The sequence below is a fragment of the Necator americanus genome, chromosome I (assembly GCF_031761385.1).
Source record: "Necator americanus strain Aroian chromosome I, whole genome shotgun sequence".
Lineage (NCBI taxonomy): Eukaryota > Metazoa > Nematoda > Chromadorea > Rhabditida > Ancylostomatidae > Necator > Necator americanus.
The window spans coordinates 32582257-32605610 of record NC_087371.1 but is presented as its reverse complement, the minus strand read 5'-3'; the positions used below and the strand labels follow the sequence as shown (position 1 = coordinate 32605610).

At 41.5% G+C, this 23354-nt stretch overlaps 4 protein-coding genes across 10 annotated transcripts; 1 reads left to right on the top strand and 3 right to left on the bottom strand.

Moving 5' to 3' along the window:
* Positions 1-397: 397 nt before the first annotated feature.
* Positions 398-13224, bottom strand: RB195_007541 (uncharacterized protein; the record flags this gene model as incomplete). 3 transcript variants are annotated; one of them, XM_064181228.1, is made up of 17 exons in its annotated part: positions 398-577; positions 664-758; positions 1469-1588; positions 2325-2514; positions 2581-2755; positions 4377-4447; positions 4517-4609; positions 4702-4799; positions 5622-5651; positions 6028-6147; positions 6904-7093; positions 7174-7331; positions 10584-10787; positions 10874-11005; positions 11368-11521; positions 11600-11700; positions 13155-13224. In XM_064181228.1, 17 exons carry the CDS (start codon positions 13222-13224, stop codon positions 398-400), a joined length of 2181 nt encoding a protein of 726 aa, XP_064038034.1. The 3 variants fall into 3 exon arrangements, with proteins under 3 accessions (XP_064038034.1, XP_064038035.1, XP_013308424.1); XM_013452970.2 differs by lacking the exons at positions 398-577; positions 664-758; positions 1469-1588; ... (1 more) ...; positions 2581-2755; positions 5622-5651 and having other exon boundaries at positions 4352-4447; XM_064181227.1 differs by lacking the exons at positions 4377-4447; positions 4517-4609; positions 4702-4799; ... (7 more) ...; positions 11600-11700; positions 13155-13224 and adding an exon at positions 2977-3001 and having other exon boundaries at positions 2581-2741.
* A 128-nt stretch (positions 13225-13352) lies between these two features.
* RB195_007539 (uncharacterized protein) lies at positions 13353-21148 on the top strand (the record flags this gene model as incomplete). 2 transcript variants are annotated; one of them, XM_064181225.1, is made up of 10 exons in its annotated part: positions 13353-13465; positions 14495-14507; positions 14578-14639; positions 14714-14739; positions 18404-18533; positions 18798-18867; positions 19067-19175; positions 19294-19388; positions 20292-20394; positions 20654-20832. In XM_064181225.1, the coding sequence occupies 10 exons, from the start codon at positions 13353-13355 to the stop codon at positions 20830-20832; spliced, it is 900 nt and encodes a 299-aa protein (XP_064038032.1). The 2 variants fall into 2 exon arrangements, with proteins under 2 accessions (XP_064038032.1, XP_064038031.1); XM_064181224.1 differs by lacking the exons at positions 13353-13465; positions 14495-14507; positions 14578-14639; positions 14714-14739 and adding exons at positions 17320-17454; positions 17761-17860; positions 21107-21148 and having other exon boundaries at positions 20654-20775.
* On the bottom strand, positions 15448-15672 carry RB195_007540 (uncharacterized protein; the record flags this gene model as incomplete). The annotated part of the gene is made up of 1 exon (XM_064181226.1): positions 15448-15672. The coding sequence occupies one exon, from the start codon at positions 15670-15672 to the stop codon at positions 15448-15450; it is 225 nt and encodes a 74-aa protein (XP_064038033.1).
* A 110-nt stretch (positions 21149-21258) lies between the features above and the next one.
* RB195_007538 (uncharacterized protein) lies at positions 21259-23310 on the bottom strand (the record flags this gene model as incomplete). 4 transcript variants are annotated; one of them, XM_064181223.1, is made up of 4 exons in its annotated part: positions 21259-21327; positions 21379-21859; positions 21937-22851; positions 23042-23310. In XM_064181223.1, 4 exons carry the CDS (start codon positions 23308-23310, stop codon positions 21259-21261), a joined length of 1734 nt encoding a protein of 577 aa, XP_064038027.1. The 4 variants fall into 4 exon arrangements, with proteins under 4 accessions (XP_064038027.1, XP_064038030.1, XP_064038029.1 ...); XM_064181222.1 differs by lacking the exons at positions 21937-22851; positions 23042-23310 and having other exon boundaries at positions 21379-21801; XM_064181221.1 differs by lacking the exons at positions 21259-21327; positions 21379-21859; positions 23042-23310 and having other exon boundaries at positions 21933-22664.
* Positions 23311-23354: the final 44 nt, after the last annotated feature.

Below are 23354 nucleotides of genomic sequence, written 5' to 3'. Positions count from 1 at the left end.
GACCGCAGCCGCTACGTTCCACCGCGTCGCTTCGAGCGCGCAGCCGCTTACGCAGCTGTCCGCGTGTCAAGGTTTGCTCGTGATACTAGATGGTTGGAGGGGAGGGGGGCACTCAGTGGCGCCCTTATTTATCGAAGTAAATAATCAAATCAATCGGGGCCCTATGGCCTAAGCATTAGTCTTAAAGTATCTATGACATGTAAACTTAAGTTACTAAGGGAAAAAAGTAAGTTAGAGCTTCGGGAAAGAGGGCGCCACTGAGTGTCCCCCACCCCCACCCCCAACGACACTTTACCCCAAAGTAAAGCTGGCCCCGCCCCTCTTTTATAGACAAAGCCCTTAGTATTTTATCGAACAGCAAGATCCGAGCAAAGCCCGACAAAAGAATTCGAGTAAACTACTGTGGAAGCTTATCGAAGAATTTCTTATGAAACTCATGCTTATTGATTTTCTTGCCTGGACTTCGTCGTTGAACGGAACCAGTCTGTGTGAGATTTTCATCGTCTAACGATTTCAAATCGAATGGTGACACAGGATTAAATGCATCACCGTGAGCGTAAGCGTACGGTGATGTTCCCTGAAACTCTCAGGTTACATGACATGGTTAGTTGATGAATCGATTGCGATTAATCGATTGAACAATCAAAAAAAAAAAGTTCTTACGTATTCAAAAGCACCGGAAAGCGGGAAGCGGATTCCGCCCACAGCACCCATTGGGATTGGGAAATCAATACCTCCGAGAAAGAATTCGTCATCACCTTGAAACAGACAATTTTTCTAGTGAAATTTAGTTAGAGAACGGATAAGTTTTATCCAGAGAAGGAAAAAAAGGAACATTTCAGAACAACATCAAGTAATGTATGCAGTGAAAGCGCCGCGTGCGTTGCGTTGGACGCATTCGCGATGCGGTCGGTGCGGAGAAAAACAACTATAGTAGAGTCAAGACGACATGATTCGCGGTGCAGTTGCGTAAGCGGTTGCGCACGAAGTGATGCGATGGAGCGCAGCGATTAAAATTGAGTGAGGGCCCCTGCTGCTACCGTACATTGCGGTGTTGCGGTTCGCGATGGTCCCACCTCGATTCTAACCGCTATGTCAACCGCGCCGCTTCGAGTGCAGCCGCTTACGTAACTACACCGTGCTTCATGTCGTTTTGACCCGACTACATATACAGGTGATTGTGAACGCCATGAAGTGATCGTAATTCCGGCAGATGATCAAATATTGAAGTGAACGACAGGGATTTTTAGGTGAAATAATTAGCGCTCATGCACATATCACGATTATCACATGGAAATCTAAAAAAAAGCAATATTGATGAAAAAAGTAGGAATGAGCAGATCCTTCCGCGAAATCTAAGAGCAAAGTAGAATCTGGCGATCCGCATCAGCAACCGATCAAATCGATAACGAAACACGTGCCTCTCGCCTGCTATCGATTACGACCACATCATAGAGATCAAACAAACCTTGCTCTACTTCCACTGCAACTCCTGTATGATGCACAAACGGATTACAGTACGGTGGTTTACATTTAATAGGTTCGTAACCATATGGTATTCGTCCCAAAACGACTTCCTTGGCATTTTCTGGAATGGTTGCCATGAATAGTTTCGGTGAAAACTGTACAACGTAAGGATAAATCAATTGTGTGCTCGGTAACTCCGCCCATATCAAATCTATGGCCAGAGATGCGTCAAAAAAAAAAAAATAAAATAAAATATACTTTATTTCATTGGTTTAGTCCGTATTCACAGATGAGGACATAGCTTCTTTTGTTCAACGGTATAAAGTTCAAGAGTTAACTCTAACACTATTTTTTAAACCAATTTCTACCAAAAACTCGGACGAAAACTGTGCGTAGATGATGGTTGTGATTGAGAGGGTAATTGTTTTTACATTAATAATAAGGGAACCGTACGAAATTTCCATAAATCAACCACCAGAACCAGAACTGCCGACCAGACTTTTACATTTGGTATCCAGAAGCAGCAAAAACTTTGCCATTCATGATAATAACGTATTGGTGTAATTCTTAATATTTTCAGAATTATACTAATAATTCTACTATTATTGTGTATTCGGATGAATCCCCGCAGAAATTCCATCAAATCCTCGCATAGACGACATAGCGGGTCGGCAAAAACTGATCCTTTTCCGGAAAAGAGTTAATTTTAAGCATTAGAAACTAATTGCGCGCTAGAGACTAAAAGAAAAATGATCTCTTCAAAAGTTATCAATCTGGATAAACGGCGGATCCATAAAATGAATTTGAACTATCACAAATTGTTCTATGTCCAGCCAAACAACGCAAAAAAAACCCACTTCTGGCCTCCCTAAACGCAGAATTTTGCGCTAATAGCGCCAGAGTTTCTGGTTTGATACGCAACGGATTCTTTGGACCAGTTAGATAACCGGTTTTAACGTCCACGTTAATATGACCAGCGTATAAATTTGCATCCATATCCCAATTTCCCCATCCAGGTACGGGAATATTCACATCACCGGCGAGAGACTGAAATAATTGCAGGAATTGCTGCGATTTTGATCCTTACATATTTGCACAAAACAATTACCGTACCACCTTATTTGCAGGGTTGATTTCAATTCCCGTATTGAATTGTTCGGTGAATGGGAACAGCGGAAATTTGTCGGCGGTGACCAGATCAGGAAATTGTGCTTTTGGACCACGTATAGGCACAACGAGTGGCTCACTGTTCCCATATTTTTGGCCGTGAACACCTGAGAAGAATTTCCTGATATTGGGAGAAAAAGGAGGTGCGGAGTGAAGAAATGAGGAATTACCTGGAAAGATCAGCGAATGATAAGGAAAGGAGATAGTGAAACATCCGCTAATTTACGGAATTACAAGGGTTTTGTGACTTTCCTTGCTCCAATTTCCCCGTTTCGACCAGGTTGAAAACAAAAAACACGCGGAATTTTACTTTCTTTCGTAGCGTACTCCAGATAACAGGACCTAGGTGAAATTCGTTGTTTTCCATGAACACTTCCCTTCTAATCCTTCGAAAGCAGAAAAGGAAAAAAAGCGGCAACTGACTCTAGAAATGCTGTAACAAAGATTTTTTTTCCAGATGTAACTATATATTTTTTGCAAAAAGATTTTCTTAACGAATACTCATGGTAGATCAGATTTCACTTTGATTTTTCCTCATAAATTACTAGGTTTGTTCATTGATATTTCAATAGCTCAATTTCGCTTCGGGACCAGGACTGCCGTCTTGTGGATGTAGATGAGAAAAAAAATGAAGTGTCTTCCGTTAATCATTAATCGCACCAATCGTCCAGTTTCAACTTCAATTCAGAATCGTCTGAGGATAACGAAAGTGTAGCCTCCATAATGACTTGTGATGATTAATCGATGTATCAAATCAGTGTTTTTATGCTTTCCAACAAATTTGGTATACATTTTTTGAACATTCACTGATGCGAAGAAAATTGGAAGCTTGGCTGTTTCTAAGGCGATTTTAAAGGCATCATCCCACAAATCTGGCGTGGTATGGATTTTCGTTGGAGTACACCTATATCGGGTCGTAAATTATGAATACAGGGGTGGCTCCGCTCATCCCTTCCTGCATCACTGTAGACGGCTTCGGAATGCGGTTCCTTACGACGTCCTCTATTGTCAAGCACCACCCTTGCGCGCCGCCCCCTCCTGCGATTCGTCGAAAATCCATTCGGACGCCCCGATAGGCAATTCATTTCATTCGACGTCTCGCAGACGGGGGCGGTGCGCGCAAGTGTGGCGCGTTGCAATAGAGGACGTCGTGAGGAGCCGCAATCCGAAGCCGTCTGTTTACAGTGATGCAGGGAGAGATGAGCGGGGACCACCCCTGTATTCGGAATCTACCACCCGATATACGTATACTCCAACGGAAATACATACCTAGCCAGTATCGTGGGGTGATGCCTTTAACCCATCGAACGTACAGTCTGAACCGAACCGCTTACCGAACGCACTATTCCAGCCTTATCGTAGATCTTCCTTGGACAAGGACAAGCTGAGGTGTACTAGCATAGAAATGGAATAGATAACCTCTTGAAGGTTACAGTAGGACCCCGTACGTGTGTCGACGATGCGCTACTTCCGCAGCACTCACGTCACTCACTTTCATCCTAACCTTAACCGCTGTTAGGCTGCCCGCAGAGTTCGAAGCTTCACGGACACGCGGTTTGGCGGCTGTGCGGTTTTAGTGGTTATTGACTGATATTGACAGCATATCACAGAGCATATCATTCATTTTTTATTAATCTACTTCCACACATCTGTATATTATTAGTAATTAGCTAAAGCTACATTATGAAATTGCACAACATCGCAGTCACCGTACTTCTTATTGTGGTAACTTATCAAAGAACTTTTGGTAGAACTTGTTCTTATCGAAATTCTTCTTCGTAGGACTTCGTCGTATCGGTTGCCGATTCCCAACCTATGAAAAGAACACATTAAAGTGATTTTGACGGCACATGACTGGATGTATGATATGACTACGGCAAACCTGCGTAACATCATCATCATTGATCGCCTGTAGATCGAACGGTGAAACTGGATTGAAAGCATGACCGTGAGCATAAGCATATGGTGACGTTCCCTAAACAGTAATCGTTTTTTTGCCGAAAAAAAAGGAATGAAGGAAAACTCATGCGGAAAAGTGATTAGCGGAAAATAATCTCTGAAACTTACCGCTTCTACAGCTCCGGATAGTGGGAAACGAACTCCAGAACCGAATGGTCCGATTGGTAACGGGAAATCGATGCCGCCAATGAAAAAACTGTCATCACCTAGAGGATTATTAGTTTGATAGATGTAGGAAAACATTACATAGTATAAATAAATTATATAAATGTAATAAATAATATAAATAAGATAATATATAGTAATAAAATACATAAATTACGTAGTACACCAGCAAATTTCGCATCATTAACATATCGTGAGCAATTCTTATTGAAAAATAGCATGATTACCGGCTACACTAAAGAATTAGGAAAGTAGTCGGTACTGTCGAGTTAAATTTCCAAAAAAAATATCTTTAATTCGAAAATTTTGATTTAAATGGAAAGAGGGAAGAGTATCACGCAGAAAAATTGCGTAGCGTCGCGGCAACTCGGATGAAAATAAAAGTGACGAAGTACTGACATCCTTCAAAGGCGGCATACCGGGAAATTTGTAGATGTTAAGATCTTTCCAGAAGAAGATGGAGTTTCTGATGTGGATCAGAAATCCGAGATCGATCACATTCTATCTCCTCTAATTCTCCTAGAAAACGGCGTGGAATGTGCGCTTATCGATCGAATTTTCCCACGATGCACCCAGCAACGTGTCACGTATTCGCAGGCGCTCTCGCATCGTCGCTTGCCTCGATGCATCGTTGCGTTGCGTCTGCGAGCGGTAGAAACAACGTCAGCGCCTCGTCCCATCCACACTCGCAGGCAGATGCGGCGTGCATGCCCACGCCTGCACACGTGACACGTTGTTAGCTGCCTCGTAGGGAAATTCACTCAACAGCAATGTTCCATAAGCCCGTTTTTCAGGAAAATTGAAGAAAAAAGAGAGTGACAGAGAAGGAATTGCGCATGATTGAGCTCATGCACGCGATCTACACTCTAACCCTGTCTTTTCGTAGGAATATCCTAATATCAACCTCGTGCTATACTTTCTGGAACATGGGATGAAATAGTTGGATAGAAAACTAGTGTTTGAGAGGAAATGCTCAATGGAAAACGCGAATATTCTAGAATTTTTACATGATTGCCAACCAAATGACTACTAATAAGAAGAAAAAAGAGAAGTCCCTAAAACCAAAGCTCAGATATATGTGATTAATGACAATAATTTCATGATAAAAAGAATTAGTAGCTACGACCACAAAATCGAGGAACTGAATCAAATCCACAAAAAAATGACACTTGATCCGCATTAGCGAACCAAACCGAAGAAATGAAAGCGACGGCTGCGTTCCTCGTCTGGCGATTAATGATTCGGGCCTTTCGTGTAGATCAAACGAACCTTGTTCCACTTCCACGGCAACTCCTGTATGATGAACGAATGGATTACAATAGGGTGGTTTACATTTAATCGGCTCGTAACCATACGGTATCCGTCCAACGACTACTTCTTTGGCTTTTCCTGAAAAACATTAGCGAAATTAATAAATAAAATCCATATGCATTTAATACGTATTTTTAATATCTCTGTTTCCACTTACACTTTACCAGTTACTTTTTCATCAACAAAACTAAAACGTTAAACTTAAAGGCATCACCCCAGGAATATGAGGTGGTGCGGGTTTCAGGTGGGTTATACCTATACGGGGTCATGGATTATGGGAAGGAGGCTGATTCCGTCTATTTCTTCCTAATTGCGTAAAAAAACCGCCCCAGATGATACGGCTTCGAGCGTTCCGGGGCGCTATTTTCTACAACGAGTTCGATTGGAGCACGGCAGCCTTGTGCACGCGCTGCATCCTCTATGCCATTTTTTTCGGAAACTGGGAAGAAATGGACGGAATCACCCTCCTCCACACAACCTACGACCCCGTATAAGCATAACCCACCTGAAACCAGCACCACCCCAAATTCGTGAGGTAATGCTTTTAATTGAGGAGCATTTTTCCCACGGTTTTGGGAAAATTGTGAAAAAAACCCATAAATTTGAAATTCTTATCGTCATGATGCCTATCTTCTCCTGCATTTATTTGTTCAAGCAACCGTTTGTTTGCTTGTAATATCCTAAATTTTGTTTTTTTTTCGTGGATACCCTCAGCAAGTGCTGCTTCTACGTACGTTTCTGTTTTCTTTTCTAACCTGTCACCAACGTGCGTGATTTCACCACAATTTCCCACATATTTGCGAATTTACGAGTTCAAATCTCTGAAAAACTCACTACGAGCTTCTCGGAAAGCTGGATTCTGTCCCAGAAGAGCCAAAGTCTCCGGTTTGATGTTTAACTTATTGGTGGGGCGGATCTGATATCCAACCTTTGTATCAACATTGATGTTCCCGAAGTATACATTCCCATCCACATCGAAGTTTCCCCATCCGGGAACGGGTATGTTCATGTCACCGGCGACGGACTATAAGAGAGGATAATTCTGGGAAAAAAAAGCGAAGTTTGAAACAAGAAAATCTGAAAATTCATCTCATATCCACTTACCACTTTGTTTGCGGGATTGATTTCAACACCAGTACTGAATTGATCCGTAAATGGAAAAAGTGGAAAGTTGTCAGCTGTTACAAGTGCTGGGAATTGTGCTAATGGACCTCGTATCGGTACAACCAACGGTTCATCGTTACCGTATTTTTGGCATTGAGCTGAAAAATACCGCCTCTTCCAACTCAAATTTTTTAAAGTTTATTTAGTGTAGTTTTAATTATTTATTTTTCATATTCATTCTTTTTTCTATGCGTAAAAATTCCAATTCAAACTTTCTAAACTAAACTAAACGTTGCATGAACTTATAGAAATATATACAGAAATACATTTAAAAAATTCTTTACTTTGTATTTTTCACAGTGACAACCGAAAAAACCATTAAGGACTTTGTTTATTGTTGTTATTTTATTATTTGTTATTGTTATCAAGGATTTTGTTTATTGTTAGTATTGTTCTGCAAGGATAACATTGAAAATGGTAAAAGTCATAATGCTCGGGCCTTACTGTATTTCTTAAAAATTTTAGTAATTCGCAGAAGACAAAAGAGTCTGGAATTAGGGGGGAAGGCTGTAGCAAAGCGCATTTTGCTGCTAATTTTTTCAAGAGAAATTAAGTGAAATTTGATAAAACTTGAAAAAATCTCACTCACCAATGTCTAAAAAGAGGAAGAAGAGAAAGTGTATTGAAAGTAAGATCGCCATCACTTTCACCAGCGACCACCAACGGCTGTGTGGCCGAGACGATTTGTCCCATCGTTATCCACGTGAAATTCGGCAGAAGGAAAACTGATAAAGGGATGATCGGAGAAGACAACGGATCATATCCGGTGTATCAATCGACTTTGCGCAAAGAATTTGTTTGTTTTTTGTAGAATAAGGTCAGTTTGTCATTTTAAAATTACGTAAGCTTGTGATTCTCCTGAATTTGAAGGCGAATACGGATGCAGCGACAAGAAATGTTTGGGGTTCAGGGATTGAACCATTCAACTTTCTAAGAAGAAATATTTTAATCAGATTCTCTTCAAAATAAAAAGAAGTAATCATACTATGTACTGACGGGCTTACTCTCTGTTTGTTTGTTTGTGCGTCACAAAAATTCCCCTAAGGATGAAAACGTTTCCGCTAGAACCTAACGAACCGCTCGCATCGATCGCGGGGACCAACGTCTTCACTTGAGTTATTTTTTGATGAGTTTCGATAAATATCGATCAGACAGGGATCGATAAGGTGATCTAATTATTTTTATGGTATTCTATGAACGCTCATTATGGGTAGCAAATGTAAAAAGTGATTTTTCGATTCCTGCTGCTTTCTCATGTTATCTACCGCAGTCATCTAGGATCGTTAACCATAAAGACACTGTAAGAGCGCGTTAGCGGATGCTACATTTATTTCGTTACTTTCATTCATTCATGAAATTCAGTTTAAAATTAAATGTATATTATTTCATGTAAAATGTATTATGTATCTACGTATTTTATGTAAAATTAAATTAAATATAAATTCAATTTAGTTGTCGTGTTTTGTATATACTGATAAAAAGGTCTAATTCCCCAAGTTTAAGGTATAACCACCGTCTGGCACTATCAGGACTAGTAGAGACGAGTAATCGAATAAGAAACATTCACGTTAATGGCGTCTTATGTTTTTTTTTAAATTCTTCAATTCTAATTTTTTTAATTCTATGGCGTCGATCGGCCGGCGAGCCAGCTTCAGGAAGAATTGGAATCTTTTAGGTTGATGTTTGTTTGAGTTGATGTTTAACATTAGAAAGTAGTAAAATGATGTGACACATATTACTTGCATAGTGTTTCAACCAAATATATGCAATCATTTTACCTATCCTTTACAAGTTACCCTCATATATTAAATTTTCCAGATTTTTTTTCCGGGAATTGGATACACCGCACTCAGACAGCCGTTTCAAAAGTAGCTATCAGTTCATGTGATCGAACGTATGGTCCTTATCCGCATCAGTGTGATGATGATGCCATTTTGTTCTAACACATTATTCTAAGTTACCTGTGGGAAAGAAGATAGGAAGATATTCTGGTGGCATCGGAGGGATGTAGATGTAATATTAACTGTAAATATTTTTTTCAAAAAAGGAGCAGGTGTAGCGCAGTCGGCAAAAGGTTCCGCTGTCTACACGATCAATCGGAGGTTCGAATCCGCCCCAGTGCTCACCAAGCCTTTAATCCCTTCGGGGTCGATAAATTGGTACCAGACTTGTCTGGGAGGATAAAAACACTGACTTGACCCGTCGGCCAGCCCCTTCAAGTCATTTTGTAGGGCAGTTACACGTTCATAAATCTCAAGCGATCCTGAATTGAAGTGAAAGTGGTGACGCGTCTCAAGCGGATTACCAGACAACGCCAGACACTTTATCCTTTATTTTTATCTTTTAAAACATGGTACTGACATCATTAGCGTCTGGAAGATTCCAAAATCCAAGAAAGTCCTCCAACAGTAATTAAGTAACAATATATTCTTAGAAAAGAGCTTAGAGAACCGTTATTAGCTACGAAAACAAATTCAATTCTGTGGCAGAAGTTTATAAGAAAAGTCCCTAGTTTAAATTCACCTTTTTGACCACCGGTAGTCAACAAAGCGGAGCATCATAAAAAGTGTAAATGTCCGGCGTCACCCGAATGTTCAGTTTGGTTCTTCATAATTTCTAATCTGGTTACAGTCAAGTTTGTTGGGCTCACAGCGCGGTTACAAGCATGCGGGGCTCCTAGAGTACCTCGTTCATGGACCATGTATCAGAACTACGGTAGATTCCAAGTCTACACATTTTGTTCGGTTAATTGCAAAGCAAATATTCATTTCATATTGCACAAAGATTTGATAAAGCTTTCTGGAAGAATCCTACTTTAAAAAGAGTACTAGTTGTTTCTGGATTTCTTCTTTTTTGAGCGGAATCCTGGCGGTTCAACCGGTCCCATACCATGTCCATACGTAATCAACAGTGGATCAGTGCCAACATTGACGGCGCCTGGAAGAATGGTGATTATTATCGGTTAAAGGCATCATCCCGACGAATCTTGGGGTGGGTGCGGGTTTCAGGTGGGTTATGCCTATACGGGTAGTAGATTATGGGGAGGAGGGTGATTCCGTCAATTTCTCCTTAATTGGCATAAAAAACGGCCCGGAAGGCGTGATGCGGCGCGTGCACAAGGTTGGCGCGCTCAAATCGAACTCGTCGTAGGAAATAGCGGCCCGGAACGCTCGGAGCCGTATCTTCCGGGCCGTTTTTTTTTACGGCAGTTAGGAAGAAATGGACAGGAACACCCTCCTCCCTATAATCCGTATAGGCATAACCCACCTGGAACCCGCACCACCCTAGATTCGTGGGTGATGCCTTTAAATGAGAGCGACAAGATGAATGAAAAACAAAAATGCGCTTACCACTAAGCGGGAATCGTACGCCCACGCCTGACGGTCCTAGTGGAATGGGGAAGTCGAGGCCACCATCGAAGAGGTAATCGTCTCCGGGTTCCACATCAACACCAAACGCTGTGTTGTGCACAAATGGATTACAGAACGGTGGCTTACATCGCAATGGGACAAAATTTCCCGGCAAAACCGATACTGGGATTGACGGTACAGACTCTAAAAACACAACATCAGAATAATTTTCCGAGGTGTCCAAAAAATCGTGTATGATGACAACGATCATCTCAGACTACTTCGCTTACGTCGGGCTTGATTGAAGTATCCGTCCTTTGCCATCGTTGCTAATGTGTCTGAAGTTATGCCGAGCACATTTGTTGGACGTTGTAACGATCCGAAACCCATTCTTGTATTCGCGCGACCAACTTTTACACCGCCTTAAACAATGAATATCGATCGTAATTGATTGGAATTTGAAAGCGTTTCTGTTCACAAAACAGTGAAACGACGTCGGTTTCCGCAAATTCTCCCTAGTTGCTCCTTTTACAATTTTTCAGTGATTTTCTAGATAACTTGATATTCTAACGAGTATTTTAATTTTTTTAGAATGGATTATTCATCTTTTAATTGCTATAAATCCTTTTTTTTCCATTGAAACAGTGCTTTATGTTAACAAAATTAGAATGAGTTACCCTGAAAGTACGCATTTGCAGACAAGTAACAAACAGTAAACTAGAAGATATGGGGGTCGCTTAGGGGTTAATTTTCCTTTTTTTTCTCTGGCGCTTATAGCGGTCACCTTTATAATCCCATATTCCCCATCCAAGTATGGGCACGTTTAAATTCCCATCCACTGTAAATCTCGTGCCAGGATTCACATCCAAACCGTTGTTGAATTCACTTGTAAATGGGAATATCGGCGTTAATGATGAGGCATCACGACCAGGATGCGGCTAAAACGTATGGTATGCGTATGTGACGAAGCGTCAACAAAGCACAACAATGACGTCATCACAAATATCAAAGATCACCTGGTAAAATGGTGGTAGGTTGTAGTCTTCGACTCGTGCTTGAAACGGTGCTGGATTCGGTGGATAGGCTTGACGCCGAAATCTGATGTTCTGCGCACATACTATAAAATTACTTTTGAAAGCGACGTACAATAGAATTGTCGATATCTGGATATCTCCACGAAACGGTAAGGTTAGGGATGTATCACGAGTATGAGCGTAATAACGCTAAATTCCCCCTAGTGGTTCTGAACAATCCGTGGGAAACGGCCAGCGTGATCTAATTTTTCTACGAGACACCCGTCTGCACGCGCTGCATCTGAGAGCGAGTGGAGGAAAATCAATGAGGTTCACTCAGCAGGAAAGTGCAGAAGCAAAACGATTGCATATATTGCTGAAGTTATAGGCGCTTATACAGGGGTGGTCCTTTAAAATTCGCTTCGTAGCAAATTCGAGCAAACACGAAAGAAGTTTCCCACGCTGCTTTTCAGGAGAAAGAGAATTGAGCGCAAAAAACGCCTATACTCGATTAACGGTGTGATCTTCACCTATGATCTCATTTTTTTCGTGGAGGGACCCTAACATCGTCGGTTTCGTGCTATGCTACCTTTAATAACAAATAAAATTAATATTTACTGTTGGCACTAAAACAACATAAATGCACATTAAATATTGCAAACTTCGCAAAACTGAAAGAAATGCCAGAAATGCAAAACAATAACTGTGCCTTTGCAAAGTGGGCGGAGCGTTACCATTAAGGATAAAGTGTGTCCAGCGTAGATCAATCCGCTTAGGATGCGCCTACGTGTTCGCTTCATTCATAGTCATTTAAGGTTTATGAATTACCAATTTATCGATCCTGGAGAGATGAAAGGTTTGGTGCGCACTGGGGCGGACTCGAACCTCCGATAGATCCGATGCACGCAGCGGAACCCTCAACCACTACACTAAACCCGTCCCTAGACATGAATATGTCGCCCAAAAATAATAAATAAAAAGAAAACACATAAGGATACAATATTTCAGGTTACTATGCCGAATATTTCTTTGCATTTGTATCGTAATTGATTCCATACATCTGCCTCAGAATCAAATTTCATGGAAACTTTTCACATTATGCTCTCTCCGCTAAGAAATACAGTTCGATAGTTCGCAAGCAAAATCACAAAGCACCCTCTAAAAGTCTAATAGTGAGCATTGGAGCATTGGAGCTGCAGAATGATTAGTTCGCCCGACGAAGCAACTCTTTACACTCGTACAAGCGATGAAATGAAGATGAAGATAAAGTTGGCAACAAGGAAGATCTAAAGATTAGATGTTTAGCGCGGTGCTTCTGAACATCTAATCTTTAGATTTTTAGTAGTTATTTCACTTTTTGCTGTAACGCCTAAAAACTACCTTTGTACCCTATATACACCTGAATTAAAAATTCTCGCGGATCTCGTACTTAGTTGCACAACATTTGTCCGATTTATCATAACGCAAAAAAAAAACTTCTCGTAGACTCAGCTAGAGTTCTTTCTTCTTTTCTTATTTTGAAAAGCTGTACTGTAATACTTGAGGAAAAAAAACCAACCAACAACACTGATTGATAAGATGATAGCGGCTAACGAGCCGGCTAACCGCATCGCAACGATCGACGACATAATAATGTTCGAGACGAAACGGATATCTCATATAGGATGAAAAGCGAGTCTTTAGCTGGGTCCCGCCTTATTGTTCCCTCGGTCACCGGTCGCGCAGGTTTTGTATCGTTTCGAGAAAAGCCTATCACATGTCAAAAACTCGCATCGAACTGGTGTCGGGGACGTTAGTGAAAGTGAATGGGGACGAGTTAGCGGTTGTTTTAGGTCCTGCAGGGAAGCTGCTGCAATGCATGGAGAACCTGTATAGGAGTGCGGGGGGTTCTTAACTGATGATCATGATGTTTTTCCCCTTCTCTTGTTTTTTTTTTCTTTTTGAATTGTTTCAGTCTTCCGTCTCAATCTCCTGATTTGGCGTGGAAAACATACAATAGAGTGAAGTTTTGTACAGGATACTAGGTGAGGTTTTCTTCTACTGCATTTTTTTTCTTAAATTTTTTCTTTTTTCTCAATTTGTTCAAAAATAATCTTGGACCAGAACAGTAATGCACTCATTTCTACATATGTATCCCGTCCAAGATTGTATGCGTCTCTTGTCAACAATTCTATGAGACTGTTCCATCTGCGAACTTCTCCACGCTCCATCTTTTAGCGCAGAAACCACTTATCTATTGAAATGTTTGCATAGAAAACATCATCACTAAAAGGACTAAGGTAGTTAAGTTTATCAAAGAATTGTTACTTCTGGGCTCTCATCACGAATACATAGGTTAGAGATGTATTTCCCGACTATAACTGTGATTACGCTCAATTCGTCCTTATAATTCGGAAAAAAAAAACAAAGCGAAACCCTTCGTTGCACTTGTATCCACGACGATGCAACTTATTACGGATTGCATGTCAGGTAGCTTCCGCTGCTCAATTGAGTGACACTGGTTGGATTATAGTCTATGGACGTCTATGTACGATGACGGATTTGCCCGCGTTCTATCACGGAATAAGTTGTATCGTTCAGGTGTTCGGACCACATAACATTTATTTCTAACGCTTTTTTCTCGGTAGAAGAAGGGAGGATTGAGCGTGATCATGATCATATTTTCGAAGTACAATCCCTCCCCTATCTATTCTATGTGAAGAGACAACAACGTGGATAATAGTCTATGATTTCACAATATGGTGTGTTTAATAAATTACTACTTTCAAAGAGACAACAACCTATGGGCGTCATAGAAGAAGAATTTGATCATTTTTCGACACTTGTGGAAAACAGCTAATAATTACATCAATCTGTAATGGTCCGTATGTTGAACTGAATAGCCGCTTCAATTCTCAGATCAGTTGTTTTTGTCAGTTAAAATTCATTGCTTTCCCATTGATAGGGACTGATACGGTATACTTGAAGTTATGTTATCACAGGTACTTCGTGGCATTTCTGTAAGTGATGTTCATTTCAACTCCGAATCATCCATGAGATGCGGGTGGGTTCACATAGTACACATAGAAGCAGCCGCAGCGGCTCTGCATGGCAATAACCGAAGATACTCGTATTCAGAATCCTTCTCTTTGTCTGGATCATTGGTGAGACAACTATATATTGCTTGAAAAATTCTATGGGTAAAGTCGTTCTGCATGATAATACACGCTCTTTCCGTGAATTTAAATCATTTTTTTTGGCAAGTTGTATAATAGAACTTTTCACAATAAGTCAAACATGTGTCTAGGCTGTAGACACGATTTAGGTGGAGAGAGAAGAAAAACTGTAGAGATTGTAGCCGGATATCCCCTAGAAGGACGCGAATGACCGTCAATCTGAACGCACTGCTTCGTAATCAATTCGCCAGATTGCATGTTGCAACGTTATGTCGGATATATACGAGCAAAGCTGAACTTTAGTCGGCGGGCTGATATTATCGCTTAACGTGAATGCCTTAAACGAATGCATCTTTGCTGAGATGTGTCGTCCTTTAGCATAGCTTTGCCTAACCTTCTCGATCTTCATAGAATCAATCCATTCGCCGCTATTTCATATTCTGCGAAACCTTACGTGTTGTCTGAACTGCCTATCCACGCCGAATGTCCCCAGGTCCTCTTTCACCCCCTCAATCCAGAACTTCCTTTTTCAGCCACGTGGGGTCTTCCACTTTGATCCCGACAAGCTTCTCAAAACTCGTTGAACATGACGATGTGTTGGTCTGTGTTGGTTAACATACGACCAAAGAAGCATAGACGATTTTCTGCAGGCACTTTCTACTACTGCGTCAAGTGCTGATACTTTTCATGAGTCATCTATCGGTACATCACGTCGAATTTTTCGTGAACATCGACGAATATAACATCGAACAACAATGCATAGGTTGAGGCTAGCTTCGATACGTGGTCCATAGCATTTTGAAACTTTGTGCTGCTTTTCGCAAATATCACAATATCGTAGGTGTACTCGAGATCGGTCAAGGGTCGTCCTGGAGGAGCTAGGATGATATCGGCAAGACAGTGATCTATAGTTTTTCGCATGATGTCAATGCAAACTTGAATAGAAAAGGTTTCGTCACTCCCTCTTGTCTCCAGTTACTACTCCAAACGATATTATACATCCGGTCGGTGTTCGAACCACGGCAGTTGTTTTCTGATTCGTGTTATCAAATAAAGACAACCCCGATGAGGAGAGGCTTTGAAGTCCAAAAAGCTTAAGTGCGCTTGCCTTGAAGGCCGCTACCACTTTTTGATCACTCTTCTAAAGATGAACAGGTGGTCAATTTATGATCAGCCAGGCTTGCTGGCTTCTCGTCTAGAGTTGTTTTTCGCGATGTTTGATAAGCCTCTCCAGGACGATTCGCTCCAAACCCTTATAAATAACACGCCGCAGTGAGATTCCTCTTCAGTTTTTTGGATCCGTTATAGATAACTTCTTGTGGAGTGGAATTATTTTAAAGGATAGGGTGTGTGTCTGGTGCTGATCAATCCGCTTAGGATGCGCCACCGTGTTCGCTTCAATTCCGAATTGTTTGAGGTTCACGAACGTGTAACTCGTTCATGAAATGACTTGTGCAATTGCTAGCCAATGTGACAAGTCAGCGTTTTTCTCCCCCCAGACAAGTCAGATACCAATTTATGGACTCCGAAAGGATGAAAGGCTTGGTGAGCACTAGAGCGGACTCGAAAAAGAACGATGGTGCAGGCAGCGGAACCTCTAACCGCTACAGGTCACCCGCACCGGATTTCTGGTAACATAGCATATTTCTCCACGAGTCAGGTATCCTTTCGTTGATCTATATTGAACGGATGATCTTCGCCAGCTCACAAACCTCAGTTATAAGAGAGATTTCTGCATTTCTGTGCAAATTCTTTCATCTTCACTAGACTTCATTTCTTGAACACAGACCAAAACCTCCGACTCCGTTGACGGTTCTTCGCTGACAGCAAGTGTATGTTCGTCTCTGGGCGTGCATTAATTCAGAGACTGATGGCGCTTCTCCGTTCAACAAGATAATGAAGTGATCTCTACAAGTTGGTAGGGTTGCCTCACCGACAGTGGCTCCATTAGCAGTGTTGACGGCTAAGAAACATCCTTTCAATTTGCAGCTAATCTGTCGTAGTAAACGATAGGTTTTCTTCGGATCCTTGTCCTCATATGCCTTTTCGAACTCCTTCGCTCTTGTTGTCCATTCATTTTCGTCATCTTATTGGAGTTGACGACACAACTTCTCAGACTCTTCTCCTTTGAAATCAGTAGCACTGTCTGGCCACATAAGTTATACGTAAATCTCGTCTCCGCAGATGCAGAAGCAAACTTTTCCTTTACTCTAGAATCGGCAGCCTTTCTTCTGCCTCGTTCTGGATACACTTTGTGAAGGAGTCTGTATCGCAAAAATTTTTCGTGGTTCGTACTCCAACATGAACAGATACTCGTTAGCGGCATTTCTTCCTCCTCGGTTTCTTCTGTGGAGCCGTGTCCTGAAGCTGAGAAGAACTGACCGGTCGTCAGAGTCGAAAACGGCGTCTTATTAAGCTCTAGATTTTCGGATATCAATAATGTTCCTCGTCAGAACGTAGTCCAGCTGGAATTCAAGAGTTCTTTTCTTTCGCTTGCGCTGCTCTTCAGGCGTCAAAAGGATTGGCCCTTGCCACATAAGCTAATGGCGACAATAATTCCTCTTCAACATGGAAGACCAGGCGGCGATCGTTATCCGACGTCCATATGTTTCACAGGAGAGTACCATTCACCTAATACAGCAGGCTGTTGTTGAAGATCCTTCGCATTCACGTCGATTTCGACAACGACCACCTGCTGACTGGGTATTTTAGACATCAAGCAGAGCGAAAGCAGAAAAAAAATAGGAATGAAATGAAAGAACAGATAGCCTCCTTGTTGTTCTCTTCAGCGGTCTCTGTAGCTATGTGTGTCCTTACGTGTTTCACAGTTTTTATCTTCTGTGATTTCGCAGTAGCACAAAGGCGCATCTAGGCGACGCCGTGCCAAGTTATTATAGTCGTTCCCCACTGCGATCGCCCAGCCTCCTACCTTCTTTTCACCAGCATTGCCACAGTAGATGGAGTTATCTCCGACACTGATGACGAGCTGTCTCTGCGTGTTTCCTGCAGTTCAAACGGCATACAGACCTACGGATATCTCAGAAGTTCGGACAGGGCGGTTTGTTGGAGTTCGCTCGACAGCGTACTGCAGTTCAATGTGACGAAGCAGGTAGTAGTTGCCTAAGATTCCGTGCTTCCTTCTATCAGTTGTCCTTTCCTGCTGTGGGTTTTTGCTATGTGCTGAACGACAGCATTTTTTTTCGCAATATGTGGGGAATTTTGTGGCATATAGCTGTGCAGTTTGTATAGCTCGACGTTCCCAATGCATACACTCTAATGCCTGATTGGGTTAAGTGAAAACAGGACCACTACGTGCAGGTAGCTATCAGACTTTTATACGCTCTACTTCCAACGGTGCAGTGTCCGGTCGGCTAATGTTTTCTAACAATTCATGAAATACAAAGAAGTGAGAGATCAGTGGTGATTGATATTGTAACCGTATTTCTATACAGGTCGTAAGAATGTGATGAGATAAATGGGTCACTTCTCACCAATGAAGAATTCAAAAGATTATTTTTGAAAGGCTTCGGGAACTCATGTTGTTACAAACAACTACGGCGCATCTCTGTGATGTTTCTAACTTCCAGGAAATGAAATCAAATCTGACTGTGTGATTTACTTTATTTTTGTTCACAAATATAGTCGGTTTCAGCTAAGACTCAAGGATATCAAGGTTCTATAACGGATTTTATAATCAGCAAATTTGGTAATGATGCTTTACTTACTTGGGACATAACCAAGTCTGCAGATGCGGGTTCTGAGGATACAGCTTACTTTATACAGTGAGTGTGTTAATTCACTACATTTCAACGATCTTTTACTACAATGATAGATGTAATGTTCCCGCATATAATGATGTTCAACTTAGAAAATTGGCATTTCGCTCTGTCTGAGAATCCTATTTTTAGGCAGAGCCCATAAAAGAAAAAGATATTTGAGCGTAGAGTTCTATTATCTTTATTTATTCACCTGCTTCAAAAATAGATCCCGTACAGCTAAGCAGCCAAGTTTCACAAGTTGCCCCTCATTTAAGTGAGTTTCTTCAGGGTGGAGAGATTCATAAACGGCACATGGGAAGTGACAGACCAGATATTCGGTGTAAGCACCCCATTTGCGGTAAGTGAAGAAAATGAGGGAAGGAGAGAGAGAATGTGAGGAAAGAAATCCTTAAGCTAATTTTTATGTACTATCTAAACATTTGTGCCGTAGTCGTCGCTGTTTCTCTGTTTTCCCTACTAATTTAAGGTTATTTTCTCAAAGCAGGTTTTTCTTGCAAAAGTTAGAGGTCAAATACAGATTTATTGCTAAATTATAGTCTGTTCCGATCACTCCTTCCCAAAAATACAAGTTTCTCGTTTGCATAGATCACGAAGGATCTAGGTATTCGTGCGAAGAGAAGGAATTTTCAGTTGATCCTCTTGAAGGTGAAGATTTTCCAGAAGTATTGATAGAAGCATTTAAATATTCTGGCTATCTTTAATTTGTTTTGTAGGGCATCATAAAAAGCTTATCTAAGAATTTTAAAGTATTCCAACATTTTAGGATCATCTCTAAAAAATATTCGAATGGAGTTTACAAGTACTTCAATACCCATTATAAGATTTTCGTTTTCATCGGAAGATGAGGCCGAATGCGAGGTTTCTAGTTTCTAAGTTCTATAGTTTCCTTTTAATGAGGATTCAACATAGACTATGTTTAGACTAGAGGCAGTTACTCGATTTGATCAGCGCGTTCCACATATAAAGTATCCCTTCAGTTTTCAGTAATAATCATGCTTATGACGACCTAGTTCGTTGTAATAGTCACGTCATAAATCTTTTATAATGTTATAGAAAACAATTATTTCTCCGAAATAACCAATTCCCTAAACAAGGCAGTATCGTAGTCAATAAGTTAATAAATAAAGGGTAGTGATATTCATAGCAAAAGTATGATAAATGATATTAGTATGTTACCTATTCAGTTACTAGATCATTGCTAGCATGATGGTTACATTTTCTGGAGGATCACTTTGTTCTTCGATATACACACATATGTGCATACTTTAGGATAGGGCTTAAAGGCATCACCCCACAAATCTAAGGTGATACGGACTTCAGGTGGAGTATTCGTAGACGGGAGAGTAGATTATGGAGAGGGGATGATTCCGTCCATTTCTTCCTAATTGCCGTAAAAACGGCCTTGAAGATGCGGCACTTGCACAAGGCTGGAATCGAATTCATTGTAGAAAATAGCGCGCCGGAACGCCCGAAGCCGTATCTCCCGGGCCGGTTTTTACGGCGATTAGAAGGAAATGGACGGAGTCACCCTTCTCTCTATAATCTACGATCCCGTATACGACTACTACACCTGAAATCCGTACTACCTCAGATTCCTTGGATGATGCCTTTTATAAATCAAACATAACAAGAGTAGAAAGTAAGTGAAATGGAAATTAATGCTGTCATAGCTATAAAATACCAGATTCACAAAAAAACATTGTTAGGTATCTCACTGAAATAACCCAAAGCATGGTAAACATAACTATCTCCTTTATTCAGGCTTTCCTTTGTACTAATCCACTGATCGGGAGGGAGTGCAAGAGAGAAGCAGCGGAGATAACATTAGATAAGGTCATTTTCGACGAGATGCTGCGTGAGCATGGTAAAGTTTGGGGTGGAGAATAGTTTGGACTATTCCACAAGCAGAACGATTTCTATGACCATTATTGAATATTTATTTTTTATTACATACCTTCGTAAGACGAATCCATGTCGTAGCTTTTTGAATTTCTGTTTTTTCTTTCTCATTTCACGTCTTTTGATTTTCGGATATGCAAAAGAAGTGTCTTTACTACCAAAAAAAAAAAAAATCAAATTTTTATTCGATTACTCTGTGGTAGATGCTAGAGGTTTCTTTCCAGCTAAATTCTACACGACTATTGGTTGTTTTTCATCAACGGGAATGTATCCCCGAAGTCCATGGATCATGTTCGTGGTGCCAGAATTATTCACGACTTTCTTACCCAAGAAGATGCATGCACTTGTAAGTGTTCATTTAAAAAGATGCAACTCTAACATATTAAACACTAATCGAAAATAAAATTGAAATGGAGATAAGCAGCCAAGAATCTCTAAATGAGTAAGAGGTTTGATGATGAGATCTGGACTTCTCCAAGTGCTCCAAGATAAGCAAAAGGTTCCACGACACTGTTCTCATTTCAAGGACACTTCAAAAATGTGGATTCTTTCAAAGTGTCGAACTGTTCAATCGCGGAAAAAATAAGGATTTTAAATGTGGAATTGCAAGCAGTGACTAGAGCGGGCTGGACCATTTTACAATTCTATCTAGAATTATATTCTGTAGTTTTTCTCAGGATTTTTATCCTCTGAAGTACGGATATTTCAAAATGGAATAGGAGTTTAAAAGGGGTTTAAAGAGTCTGTTGTTCTTTTTTGTTATGCAAAAAATAAGTTCAGTTAAATGTAACCACCGAAAACTTCTCAGGCAGTGTCGAGGGTGGTCAGCTTACATCGTGGAAATGCTTTTGAAGACACCAGCTAATGTTTCCGTAATGCCTTGGAAGCATTTGATCGTCTTAATCATTTAATTTTTTCATGAGGAAAATAAAAGAAAAAAAAAACTTACTAGATTCGGCTGAAAACCGATGCATCCACATATTTCGTCGAGTTCGGTCACCATTCGTTCCGCTTGGCTGATGCTAGGTGGTATCAGTACGATGTCATCAGCAAAGAGCAAATGGTGTAGCTGCCGACCATCAACCTTCACTCCTCCCATGTCGTCCCATTCTAACTTTCGCATTGCGTTCTCGAGGGTGGCTGTGAATATTTTGGGTGAAATTGTATCACCCTGTCGGACCCCCCTCTTCACGTCAATGATGATATTCTTATAGAATGGCGAAATTTCGCTCGTGAAGTTACTGCACAACTCTCGAAGTATCCTTATGTACTTAGTAGGGACGCCTTGGTTGTTCAATGCTTCCACGACCGCTTCCGTCTCAACTGAATCGAAGGCCTTCTTCAAGTCGATGAAGGTGAGACAGAGCGGCATCTTGTACTCTCGTGATACCTCGATGAGTTTCGAAACAGTGTGAATGTGGTCAGTCGTGCTGAATCCTTTTCGAAACCCTGCTTGCTCGCATGGCTGTCCTTCATCCAATACTTTTTTGATCCTATTAAAGATCACTCTTGTAAAGAGTTTGTAGATGACGGACAGTAAGCAGATTGGCGATAGTTGCCGATGTCATGTGGACCTCCCTTTTTATACAACAACACAGTCTTGCTGATCTTCCACTGTTTAGGAACCTTGCATTCCGACAGATAACGCGTAAAGAGCCTCGCCAGGGTGTTGATGAGTACTGGCGGAAGGTTCTTCAGGTGTTCTGGTCTTATTCTGTCGGGACCGGGTGCCGTACGATTTCTTACCAACATGATAGCATGTCGTATTTCGGACGGGAGAACCTCTGGAATGACTTGTCCGTCTTCCCTCAGATGGTGAGGACGAAAGTGGACATGGCTGTCGAAGAGATCAGAGTAGAAGTCGTAGATGATTTTCTCCATCCCCCTTCTCGATGCAATGGCTGTTCCCTTTGGGTTCCGGAGAGCAGTCATCCTCGTCTTGCGACTGGCGAAGTCTCGATGGGTATAGCGGATGCTTTTCCCCGCCTCTGCAGCTTCAGCCAACACTTCTGCTCTTCTCTCTTTATGGTCTTCCCCTATCGCCTCTCTGCAAAGCCTTGCGAGCTCGGACTTAAGTTCTTGGTTCCCTGCGGCTCGTGCTGCTCCACGCTGGCGTATCAGCTCGAGAGTTTCAAGAGACAGGCGTCTCTTGGTGGTTTTAAAACTCTCAGCCTTTTTCGCGCAGTCGTGAAGGTGTTCAACAAGCCGGTCATATTCCTCGTCGATGTTGTCCATTGCGGAATCTTCCCAAAAGCCGGCTAGCGTAGCGAAGAGATCCCAGTTGATGATAGTTCTGGGATTTCTCTCTCTGGACTTGGCGGCTTTCTCTGCTCTCCTTGTGAAGGAAAATCTTCCTCGAAGGGGGCGATGGTCCGATCCCGTATAGAACTTTGGTACAACAGCGACGTCTGTCAGGCGGAACCTTTTATTGACGATGATGTGGTCTATTTCTTCTGGAATTGCGAGTTCCCATGGATGGTCTTAGTCGTCATGATGAACTCGAAGAGCCTCTCTCCCTGGTCATTCCATTGTAGGCCGTGGGTCCCGATGTTGTGAAGTTCCTCCGGCGCTCTTTTTGGGCCAACTTTGGTGTTGAAATCGCCAATTATAACCTGTAGAGGGCATGATCTTCTCGGTAGAACTTCTCCAGGTCCATATAGAAAGCTTCGACTTCTTCTTCTTCGTAGCTTGATGTTGGAGCGTAAGCGACGAAGATAGTGAAAGCTGGTGTTGGACCACATCTTCTCATCCGCATACGTCTGATTCGGGTCGTAAGTTGTTCGAAAGAGTCGACGTTCTTTGCCATACTCGTGTTGACGAGGACGCCAACTCCACCAACACCTCTACTGTCGCATGTTCCTAAGTTCTTCTCCAGTTTCATATACGGCGTTGAGAGGGTGACGTGGTCTCGTCTCGGTCAATCCG